Source organism: Hippichthys cyanospilos, chromosome 18, assembly GCF_059441005.1.
Source record: "Hippichthys cyanospilos isolate Australia breed blue-spotted pipefish chromosome 18, RoL_Hcya_1.0, whole genome shotgun sequence".
In the NCBI taxonomy this organism is placed as follows: domain Eukaryota; kingdom Metazoa; phylum Chordata; class Actinopteri; order Syngnathiformes; family Syngnathidae; genus Hippichthys; species Hippichthys cyanospilos.
Genome location: NC_142386.1, coordinates 16,357,410 through 16,370,183, shown reverse-complemented (window position 1 = coordinate 16,370,183; position 12,774 = coordinate 16,357,410). Strand labels below are relative to the sequence as shown.

The 12,774-nt window shown below is 38.8% G+C and overlaps 1 protein-coding gene across 4 annotated transcripts in view; it reads left to right on the top strand.

The window, feature by feature from the left end:
* The window catches only part of dlg4a (discs, large homolog 4a (Drosophila)), a 174,325-nt gene that overhangs the window by 92,719 nt on the left and 68,832 nt on the right, over positions 1–12,774 (top strand). For 3 of the 4 annotated variants that reach the window (XM_088440745.1, XM_088440747.1, XM_088440746.1), the window contains exon 2: positions 2,655–2,816. The exons of the other annotated variant lie outside the window; for it this stretch is intronic. In XM_088440745.1, coding sequence (XP_088296871.1) covers positions 2,655–2,816 — 162 coding nt within the window. The remainder of the gene's footprint in view (positions 1–2,654; positions 2,817–12,774) is intronic. 4 annotated transcript variants of the gene reach the window in all.

Genomic DNA, 12,774 nt, shown 5'->3' with positions numbered 1-12,774 from the left:
ATTTGCAGTTAAAGAAAATTCAGCCTTGAATATGGCATTGACAACAACAAATGATTTTATTTGTGGTTGGTGTGCTGTTGTTTTCTCCCTCAATTTGTCAATTTTCAAGCGCATGCCCTGCCTTACCGTCCACCTCTTTTGTCCCGCTCTCCATTGCTTGCTCCCCCCCTCGGACTGTGGCACATCAGCCTCGGTCATGTAACTCTCTGTCGCTCTCCCAAAAAAGAAGAGATGGAGTAGGCTAGCCATCAAATATTTTGTGTGTGTGTGTATGTGTGCGTGTGTGTGCAAAATGGGCAACACGGTGCAAAATTGTGCACAGAGGGCAATGTGCATTCAAGTATCCAAACACAAATGGCAAGCTAAAGGACAAGTGTGGCTGCGCTCTGCTAAGACACTGCCCATCTTTTGACACACATGATGGAAAAGGCTGCGTGCAGATTTTTTGTCATCACACCTCCAGCATAAGCCACCGTGTGTGGTGCAGGTGCTGGGTTGCTGCTGGCCGACTGCTCATGTGTGGGCTACCAGTAGGGAGTGGCGGTAGAGGTAAGCTTACGGGGAAAAACATGCATAGTCTCCCCTCAAGTGCTACGTGAGTCATGGCAACATCAGGTTGTGGAGGATGCTGATATGCTGCAACCAGTGACTTCATACGGCATTGGGACAAAGTCTCGAAAGCATTCCTTGATTTCATTTATACAATCAATCTGGTTTTATATAGCAGAGGTACCCAAATGACGGTCCGCGGCCTGGTAACGGTCAGTGGATCATCTGGTACCGGGCCGCATGCGGCGCACCCAAAATAATGATGTTTTGAAAATGATTTGGTTCATTATTAAACATTTCATTCAGTTGCGCTTTGTTTGGCTTGATCTTTGTTTTTGGCGCCTCCTCTGGCCGCTCTTGATATTACATTTTGTAGTGAGTAAGGACGGTGTGGCTTCATTTGAGAGCACACCTTGTTCTGTCTCTGTGAAATCTGGCCCAAAAGTGTGTGCAAGTTGTACTTCCATTGTAAGAATGTCATTTATGATATCATGCCAAAATGAGTTTGTTTGTTGATCCAAAAATTTGCGACTGTGGATCACATTCTAGCAAATGTTACTTCTTATCTTAGGGTAGTTATGTACAGCAGTGCTACCTTATATGCATTTAGATTGCGAGCATTTTCTTTTGTGCAAGGTATTTCCCTTTGGTATATGTTAGCATATGTCAAAGTTTAGCCTTGGTAAGTACTCATTTGCATCTAATTAATATTTTGCATTGACAAGAATAGCATTAGTAATTCATTCATTCATGTGTGAAGGCGAAAGTCTTCACACATATGTTCTTCTTCTTTTTTTATTCTGCCCGTTTTGACGCGTTTCAACTCATTACCAGTTAATCCGATTCACACCATTCTAACACTATTCCAACAGTTGTGCGACAACTGCTTCCATTTTTCTTATTCCCAATATGTTCAGATTTCCCACAATTCCCTGTTTTCCACGCCAAAAATCCCATTGACTTAACATTGGGTGATTTTACATTTCATATTTACAGCTTTCACATTTCATATGTTCGATATTTAGCTCATTCATCTCACTTTAGGGATCATGACAGTAATCCATACATTCCAATATTTTCCCATCGTTCCATATTTTTCACCTATAATAATTCAAAATTCATTCCTAATGGCATATTTAACATTTTACATTTGAAGCTTCCCCATTTCACTTACACATCATCCAATACATTCCTTTCACATTTTCATCTTTACTAATATTCACACATTCCAGTAATTTATAACCATTTTAATATTATCGCCCATAATTCCTCATTCATTCCCACTGTTTTCACCAAAACTTTGTAACCCTTCAACTTCACCATGACTCATCCGATTTACACCCTTCCAACTTTAATTGATTGCCCCGATTCCCGCCATTCTGGGAGTATCCATTTTCCTCTTCCCACAATTCAAAAATTTCCTGAAATTCCACTTTTTCCCTTGTACGTTTTACATTATGTGGCCTATTCACACCGTTCCAACTTTGTAATATTCAGAATACTTCACAGATTCAAGCAATTCAAACATTCCATTTCATTTTACCATTCAACACCTCTCCCTTGAGCGTTTATGCCCCCACACGCAATTTCTTCAGGAATTGCCATTTTCCAGTTTAATTTTCTAGTTTCATTTATGTAATTTGTGTACATTTTTGTACACTTTATGCCTTTTGAGCCTTAAAAGTTCTTTCCAGACTCAAGCATGCAGAGTAAACGCTAGTTAATGCAAACAGTTGTGCTACTGTTGTGTCGACGCAGTTTTCTAACATTCTGAGTGTGTCAATGTTAGGCGCTCTACACACCAAGCCGAGGTCAGCGGTCAGAACTTTTGCACTCTCAGCTTGGTGTGCTGAAACACTGTCAGAACATTGGTGTTGGGGGCAGGGCGTCTGCAAAGAGATTGTTATTGCAGTACATCAGGTAGGCGCTGCTATAAAGTGACGGTCTTCAAGCAAAGTATGGAAGCAAAATGTTAAGTGTGAAGCGGTGAGGTAACGCTATAATCGGTCAAACTTTTTTTCTCCCTTTCTCTTTTTTTCTTTTTTAATTTATAGCAATAGCAGCTTCATTTAATCGAGTGTCACTTTTTGTCTTTGATTCTGTAGAAGTACAGGTACCAGGATGAGGAGACGCCCCCCTTGGAGCACAGTCCAGCACATCTGGCTCCAGGGAAAAGTGCCGAAATGCTGCACATGAGCGACAAGAACCTCACCGCCATGGAGGCCATCCATGGCTACACGCCACACACACATATCTCTCCTGTCAAGGTGAGGACAACACATGCGCGCATACACACACACACACCGGTGTATGCTTGTTGTTGTTAATCACTATGTAACAATATTACAACTCATGTACTTGCCAGTCAGCACTTGTGGGCTGTGTGTTGTGAAGCATAGACATAAGTACCGTATTTTCCGGACTATAAGGCACACTGGTATATAAGCCGCAGCAGCAAAATATGAGCAAAAAAAAGCTTTTTGTCACGGATAAGCCGCACTGGACTATTAGCCCACAAGGTAATAACATCAGAACTTTATTCAAACACACGGTATATGAAGTTTATAAATGTCTTTAGTTATTTAATTTTTTTGTAATTCTCTGCCAACAGCAACGTACTCTCTTTAACAGACTGAACATGCCTGCATGTTTAGTCTCAACATTTTTATAGTAAATGGATGGATGGATATCTGTTAGTTAAATAGCAGTTAAAAATCCAAATTGATACTTCAATACGATCTTTTTTTGTCTCCCTTTGTTTGATAGTTTATTTTAGTGAACATACGTGAACATACTGTATAGAAAATGTACACTTCACAAACTTAACCAAATTGTTTTACATTCTCTTACTAAATTTAGACATCTTTTTTTGTACTATATTGTTTTAAGTCTTTGTGAGCACAGCCATTGATTCACATCTTTTCAGTTCTATCTGATAGTTGTTCCATAAATTGACACCTCGAACAGATACACATTTGCTTGCTGGCGGCGAGCAAAAAACAAAACAAAAAACAAAACAAAAGAACGCACAGATAAGCCGCACTGAACTAAACTGCAGGGCTCAAAACATGAGGAAAAAGTCGTGGCTTATTGTCCAAAAAATAAAGTACTTCTTGTCATGAGCGGAAACATTTTGCAGCAGCCCTCAGTCATTCTCATTGATCCAAACTAGATATTATAGATTTAACACATTGATGTTCATTATAGCAAGTCTATAATTTGCAATTTTTAATGTACATACGTGTAATGTAATCTAAAACCCAACATGGTGCGTGGTTACACTTTGCATCAGCAGGAAGTATTTAGGGTCCATTTGATATGGTATCTTAACAGGGTGATAATCCAAGTACAAGCCAATGTGAGATCCACTGAGGAAATATTAGACAATTCTTTTTTCCAAATAGGTTGCAAGGTGAAAAGCCGAAAAGGCTACAACAAAGACTTCAGAGCTGCTTGTTTGGGCCTGTGAAAATGTTAATAATTAATCCGTAGTGTAGCCTACTCTCACAGGAGCTCAGTGAGAAATGAGTACTCTTGTTTTCTATGCTGTATATTCATAAATTACTAATACAGCTTTTTTTTTTTAGAAAACTGAATATACATGACTGTGGTAAAGTAAAACTGATCAAATTTCACAAATAAGGCTAGTTGGGGATAAAGTCAACCAATTCAGGTAAGTCACCTTTGAAAATAGGTCAACTTTAAAAATTCGCTGCCCAAAACTACCGCCTTGCTGCTCTGCTAGAGCCATGATAGCACTGTTTTTTATTGTTTTTTTTTTTTAAACCAAAAATCAATTGATGTCATAAGTGATGTTCAATTATTGCAAAATGAAAAAGGCATACCACCAGTACTATGGTGAAAAAAACGAACACATTTCTAGGGACTGTCTTGACTCATGGCTCCATTGCTTGTCTTAGCACAGCAACTGGTGGCTTGATGTTATTTTTGTGCTTTAAACCACTTATTGAGATAGTAGTTAGCGGGCTTTCATTAAAGACAATATTAGCACATGGAGTTTCCCAAAAGAAAGGGGAAAAAACTTCCCCCAAAACACTGGGACTGTATTATCCTAGGTTATAACCGGTCTCTACAATCAATCATTATTGGCTCAGTTTTTAGGTGTTCAAATTTCAAACGGTAGGGTTACCCATACTGATTGCTCCAGAGTTCATGTAGTCAAGCATGAAATGTGCCCAGTCTGCTCCTCAATAACAAGACCACAAAGCTAACAGACAGCCCTAATCTCAAATTTTGTAGTTGTCTACAAAGTCTTCTGAAAAGAAAAGCATAAATAATAATTTATTCCTTTTTAACCTTAGTAGATTATCTATGAAAAAAATCAACACACATTCAACATCGGTAGATTGTTTAAAAGAAAAGCTGGGTGGAGAGGGTTTGATTACGTGACGAAATAAACAATAGGATGAAGCAAAGTAGCGTCAATAGGAACACGATTACTGGTCACTTCTACAGCACTGCAACATACTGTCCATTGCACTTGCAAATTTGAACCAGTGTTGTAATGCCCATTTAATAAGGATCCGTTTCACTTGATGTTGTTGAACACCTTGAGGGGCTTCAAAGCATTCCTCTGGCAGCTGTAACTTTTGGTTCACTTGGGAACACAGATGGAAGAGACCTAGGCACTGAGCTCTGCCCCTGCAATTTAAAATCAGGTCCCGCTCAGTTTGAGCTGTGGTGGTCATGGCGCTTTGTCCTGCGGGGTGCTGGGAGGTATCTGCGGAAAAGCTGTCCAACCGGCATCAGTGTGAATAAATGGACATTGGGAAGTCAAGGTACCACAGCTGCATGGAGCAGCTCATTAGTGCATCTACAACAGTAACTTTTTAATGTTCTTTTAATGACAATCAGATCTGCATGTTAGTATTGATTAGGGCCGTGCTTCTCAACGTGACCCCCCCCCCCCAAAGTGATGATAAATAAGATAATTATCTATAAATATTGTGTAAGTATACCTAAAATCATATCCCTTCTAACATCAATAAAAGCATAAAGCAATACAAATCAACTTTCAACAAATGTTAACTTTACTTTTTACAGGGTCAACAATAGACGTACATCTTAAAGGTTAGTCTAAAACAAAAACAAAATAAACTTAAAGTGCATCAAAATACCTACCAAAAATATCAATCCTTATTTAGACTAGAAACATTTTTGACCAACTGAACTATTTATGCTGAATTATTATTATTAGGGCCAAAGCAGCAACCGCTGCCAGGTCCCTATTGTTCCTCTCCAGATTATTATTATTATTGCTATTATTATTATTATTAGGGCCCGAGCAGCGACCTCTGCGAGGTCCCTATTGTTCCTCTCCAGATTATTATTATTATTAGGACCCGAGCAGCGACTGAATGTATTGTTCTTCTCTAGATTATTATTATTATTATTATTATTATTATTATTATTATTATTATTACTCTCCCGAATTAATCGCATTTTTGAGGGCCTATGGCATATGTAGGACCTCAAGACCTACAAAAACATTATAGAGTGCCATGTATCAGGATGTACTGAACTAGAGTTATCAACTGTTGAATTTGACATTTGGCTCGTTTTTGTACATTTTTCAGTAACAAAACCCTTGACCCGATCAACTTCATCTATACATTAGTGCTCATGAAAACGATTTATCGTAACAGTAAATGCTGATGTAGTTTGATCCAGATGATCAAATCTTGTCACGACTTCACATGTTGAATGAAAGTTAATTCCTATAGACATCAACAAACATATATTTCATCATGGTGCTAGATAAACATGCACGAAAAGTCACCTAAATTTGCACACTAATCAGGCCTGCTGTAAAATTTGGTACTTTGGTGTTTTTATACATAAAATCTAAAAAATTGATTTTTAGCGCCAGCTAGAGTCGAACACTTCTCCTGGGTCACAGCCCGTTTCACCTAGAGCTATGAAATTTTTTTAGGCGTATATAGGACTTCAAAACCGACAAAAAAAATTATGAAACGCCATGTGCTAGGATGTACAGAACCAGAGATAATGATTTTTTCAATGTGCCTTTTTGAACCAATTTTAGATGTTTGCAGGTACCAAATGCCTCTAAGTAGCTGGTAAACAACTGACCCTATCGACTTCAAATTTGCCGTGCTCTATTATCAGGCATAGCGCCACAACTGGGCAAAATTTTGAGAAGATCGGCCAACATATATGAAAGAGGCGGGGCTTTAAATTATGTGTCAAATTTACTTCGCCAGGAGCAACAAAAACCTTAATAACTCCAATATACAAGCTTCAAAAAATCCTAAACTTTACAGAAAATTTACTTAAGGCTTTAAAACATCTTCATGATCATTTTTCAAATTTATTATAGCCCCAGCTAGTTACAAACAAAAATGTCATATTTTAACCTTTTTAGCGGCACCTAGAGTCGAACACTTCTCCTGGGTCATGACCCGTTTCACCTAGCGCTATGAAATTTTTTAGACATATGAAGGACCTCAAGTCCTACAAAAACATTATAGAGCACCATATGTTAGGATGTACAGAACCAGTTATCAACTGTTGAATGTAGCATTTGGACTGATTTTCTACATTTTTCGGTACTAAAACCCTTGACCTGATCAACTTCTCATTTGGTGTGCCCCATTATTTGACATAGGAGCACACCTGGGCAAAATTTCGTGAAGATCGGCCAACATATATGATGGTAGCGAGGCTTCAAAATACGTGTTTCAAAGTCAAATTTCCTTTGCCATGAGCAACAAAAACCCTAGTAACTCCAACATGCAAGCTTAAAAAAATCTGAAACTACAGATAATTTACTAGTTATAATTTTAAAATATCTGCTTGGTTGATTTTCAAATTTTTTATAGTGCCACCTAGTTACAGACAAAAATGTCATTTTTTAAACTTTCATATATTGTGCTAAGCCAGTAACAGTAAATGAACTTAAAATTGGTCCGAATAGCATCGAGACTTGGAGAATAAGGGTTTTCACATTTTACGACTTTTTGATAAAGGGGGTGGTCTGTATGCCACCTCAAAGTCGGAGTTTGCCCAAATCAGCAAAACTTGCTGTAATTGAGCACAGGTGATCCTAAAACTGCAGCCAGTTCCAACTAGTTTGACCTAGAGCTACAAATTTTTGTACGCATATGTAAGACCTCAAGACCTACAAAAACATTTAGAGCGCCATGTGTTAGGATGTACAGAACCAGAGTTATCAACTGTTGAATGTGCCATTTGGCCCGTTTTTGTAGAATTTTTGGTACCAAAACCCCTGACCCGATCAACTTCACATTTAGCGTGCCCAATTATCTGACATAGGGGCACACCTGGGCAAAATTTTGTGAAGATCATCTAACATATATGATGAGGGCGGAGCTTCAAAATACTTGTTTCAAATTTCCTTTGCCACCAGTGACAATAACCTTAATATTTCAATTTTTTGCTCTGTGGTAATCCTGTTTGAGCAATTAAACTGAAAATAGGCCAGAATAGCGTTGAGGAATGGAACATGAAGGTTCTCCAATTTAACAACTTTTCCCCAACGGGCGAAGCCAGTACAGAGTCTCAAATTCTGATGTCTCGCCAATCCGAAAAAGTTTCTGTAATTGGACCCAGATGGTCTTATCTTTTCTAGATTTCATATAGTTGATGGGAATCCAATGTAAAACACACCTACTAACCAGTTTTTTGTCGTACTGCGAACGCCACCTAGTGGGAGCCAAAACTATCATTATAGTCGAAGGATTGGAGCCAAACCCAGTTGGTTCGCCTTACAGCTACCAAAATTTGTAAGCATATGCAGGACCCTAAGACCTAAAAAACAATCACAGACAGTCATACTCTAGGATGTACGGAAAAAGAGTTACAGATTTTTGAATTTGCAATTTTGATGCATTTTGTCACGAATAACCCGCGGATCCCAAATGGGAATGGACCCCAACCAGGCACAAGAGGTGATTGTTACAGAGTTTATTGACAAAAGGAGCACGCAAGGCGTGGGGAAAAACAAAAACAGTCTGAAGGTAAAGTAGCAAACCAAAGTCACAAAGTACCAACGCAAAGCGAGACGAGAACGTCTGGATCTTAAGTCCACGGGAAAGAAGGGCAGCAAAGGGGGCGTGAATCCACCGGGGATGGCTGCAAACAAAGTAGCAACAGAAATCGTTCACAAGTAGAAAAACATAACACGCACAAAGTACAAACCAAAATGACTCGAGAAGGCAGGACGTGAGGCTGAGAGCGCTGGGATTCACAGGACGGCAAGCGAGCTTGGCAAAGGAATAACCCGGCAAAGGCTTGGAATTGCCGGCCAGATTATAAAGCCACCTTATAAAGCCCTGTGATGAGATGTGCAACAGGTGTGAGTGTCCGATGACCCCGCCCCATGCGGAGGAAGGGGACTCAGTCTGCAAATCAACACTAACTAAAAAAAAGGCAAGAAATGTGGCACATTTATGGCCATTTGTAAGTCTTCCACTGCTGCCGCCTTCTCTTATACTGTTGACCCCATCAACTTTCAATTTGGCCCAGACCATTATCAGACTTAGAGGCACAACTGGTCGAAAAATAGTCACGATCCCATTAGATATATGATGGAGGTGGGCTTTCAAATCATGATATCAATGTTTCCTTTGCCCACAGTGACAAAAATCTGCACAACCTGAACAAGCTTTAAAATATATGAAAATGACAGTATCATTTAAACTCATGGTCTAAATCTTCTACATGACACATTTCCAAATTACAAATAGGGACACCTTGTGGCAGACAAAAAAGTAAATTGTTATACTTTCATGTTCTGTGCTATGCCGGTTTCAGTAAATTCACTGAAAATTAGTCAGGAGAATATTGAGACAGGGAACATTATGCATTTATGGCCATTTGTAAGTTTTCCACTGCTGCAGCTCTCTCTTATACTGTTGACACCATCAACTTTCAATTTGGTCTAGACCATTATCAGACTTAGAGGCACTGGTCCCAAAATAGTCACGATCCCATGAAATACATGATGGAGGCGGGCTTTCATTATATGAAGTCAGAGTTTCCTTCGCCCACAGTGACAAAAACTTTGATAACTCAGCTGAACAAGCTTTAAAATATCTGAAAATTGACTGTATAATTTAGACTCATGGTCTAAATATTCTACATGACACATTTCCAAATTACAAAGAGCAAAACCTGCTGGCAGACAAAAAAGATAATTTTTACATTTAATGTTCTTTAATCTTGTAAATTCACTGAAAATTAGTCAGCCTTTACACTGCCTCAAAGTCCAATGTCTGGCCAGACCGGTAAAACTTAATGTAATTGGACCAAGATGATCTTCTCTACATTTCATTTCTTGGCAGTATGATGCTAAACACACGTTTTTCCTCGTAGCCACCTGGTGGCAGCAAAAAATTACATTTTCATTTGTATGTACCTTGTTGAGCCTGTCAAAGTAATATCACACGCCTAATTTTCTCCAACAAATATTTTGATGTTTTGATAACGGCCGTGGCCTGTACAGCAGTGCTCATTACAATGATTTATCATAACAGTAAATGCTGCTTCAATTTGACCCAGATGATGTCATCTTGTCACGACTTCACACCTTGAATGAAAGTAACATCAACAAACATACATTCCATCGGAGTGCTGGAATCACTTTGTGGCAGAAAATAATATATTACCGATTTTGCGATTCCAATTACTTAGTTGAGCCCGTTGAACAAATGCTAATGAAAATTTGACCTTTTCTTAAACATTGACTTTGACTGTTCACCTGCATATGCACAAATTCATTCATACCCAAATATGTTCATACCACGAACTGTTCATACTTAAATGTGTTTAGGTCTGCGAGGGCCCCTTATTGCTGCTTGCAGCTCTAGTTATTATTATTTACTGTGCAGAACTTTTCCATTTTTGAGGACCTAAACCTGCACGAAAAGTCACCTCGTAAAAAAATTGATATTTTAGTGTTTCCCAAAACAATGCAAATAAAATGGCTCTGCAGCGCCACCTAAGGTTGGAAAAGTGCAGCTGGTCCCTTCTCGTTTGACCTAGAGCTACGAAAATGTTTAGGCATATGTAGGACCTAGAGACCTACAAAAAAGTCAATGTGAGCCATGTGCTCAGATGTACAGAAAAAGAGTTATGAATTTTTGAATGTGCATTTTTGGCCAATTTTTTGCACGTTTGCAGGTCCCAAATGGCTCCTTGTTTCTCCTAAATGCTTTACCCAATCGCCTTCAAATTTGCTGTGGTGCATTATCAGACATATGGGCACAACTGGGCAAAATTTGGTGAAGATCAGTCGACATATATGATAGGGGCGGGGCTTCAAATTGTGTGTTCGTTTTCCTTCGCCAAGAGTGACAAAAACCTTAATAACTGTTGTACAAGCTTAAAGAAATCTAAATCTTCATAGACACATGGACACTTATGCCTTTAACACCTTTGAAAAACATTTTTTGAAATAGCTACTAGCGCCGCCTAGTGGTTTATAAAAATGTTATTTTTTACATTTTCATGTATTGTGCTCAGTATGTTTGAGTAAAATAACTGAAAATTGGTCAGAACACCATTAAGACATGGAATATTGATGTTTTCAAATTTTACGACTTTTCGGGCGTGGTCTGCACACACCTCAAAATCAGATGTCCCGCCAAAATGAAAAAAGTGGCCCCAAAATGGCCTTATGAGTGGAAAATAGCCTCTCACTCCCGGCCCGTTTGACGTAGAGCTACAAAAATTTGCAGCCGTATGTAGGACCTTGAGCCCTACAAAGAAGTCAGCGTGAGCCATGTGCTCAGATGTAAACGAAAAAGAGTTATGCATTTTTGAATGTGCACTTTTGGCCCGTTTTTGCCCGTTTGCAGGTCCTGAACTGCTCCTTTTTTCTACTAAACGCTTGACCCAATTGACTTCAAATTTGCTGTGATGTTTTATCAGACTAAGAGGCACAATTGTTCAAAATTTTATGAATATCCATCGTCAAATATGTTGGGGGCGGGGCATCATATTATTCCTTTGATGTTCACTTCTCCACATGTGACACAAACCTTTGTAACTTGGCTGTACAAGGTTCGAAAAATCTGAAACTTCACAGACACATGGAGACTCAAGCCCTGAACACATGTGTTTAAGAAATTCTTCAATTGCTTATAAGGCCACCTAGTGGCAAACAACAATGTCAGGCTGATGTCTCGCCAAAACAAACAAGGTTGCTGTATTTGGACCCAGATGGTCTTATCTTTTCTAAACTTCATACATTTGATGGGGTTTCCAATGTGGAACACACCTATCAATGTATTTTTTGTCGTAGTGTAAGCGCCAACTAGTGGCAGCCAAAAATACAGCATTTGTTTAAACGTTTTTATGTGTTTAGCTGAGCCCTTTGAAGTAATATAGCTGAAATTAAGTCTGACAAGTCTCTAGACAGCCCTGCTGACCTCCACCAAATTTTACGAAGTTTCGATAATGGATGTGGCCTCTACATCCATTTTAATTCTGAAGCTTTATTGGACCAGTAAAAGCTGCTGTAATTTGACCCAGATGATCTGATCTCACAAATTCACACATTGGATGAAAATCCATTCCTGAAGTCATCGACAAACATCTATTCCAGTTTAAAGCTAGCGCCACCGAGTGGCTGCAAAAAATGTCATTAGTCGATAGATGACAGTCAATCCTGTTTGGTTGGACCTACAGCTATGAAACGTTCTACAAAAAAGTCAATAGTAGTGATGTGCTTGGATGTACAGACAAATAGTTATGGATTTTTTTAATGCACAATTTTGCCCCATTCTTAGACATTAGCTGGTCTAAAACTAGTGCCTTTTTCTCTTAAACAGTTCACCCCATTAACTTCAACTTTGGCATGGATCATCATCAGACTTAGGGGCACACATAGTCCAAATATCGTGAAGATCTTATGACATATAAGATGGGGGTGGAGCTTCAAATTATGTTTAATATTTCCTTCGCCAAGAGTGACAAAAACCTTAACTCAGCTGTAACAGCTTCAAACCATCTGAAACTTTGCAGGGACTTTAAAAGTCATGCCCTAATACAGCTATGTGATAAACTTCCAAATCATTTACAGCGCCACCTAGTGGCGGGCATAAATTTCATATTTTACACTTTCATGTACTGTGCAATTCCTGTTTGACTAAATAAACTAAAAAATTATCAGAAAAGCTTTGAGACATTGGAACATGAAGATTCTCAACTTTTATGACTTTT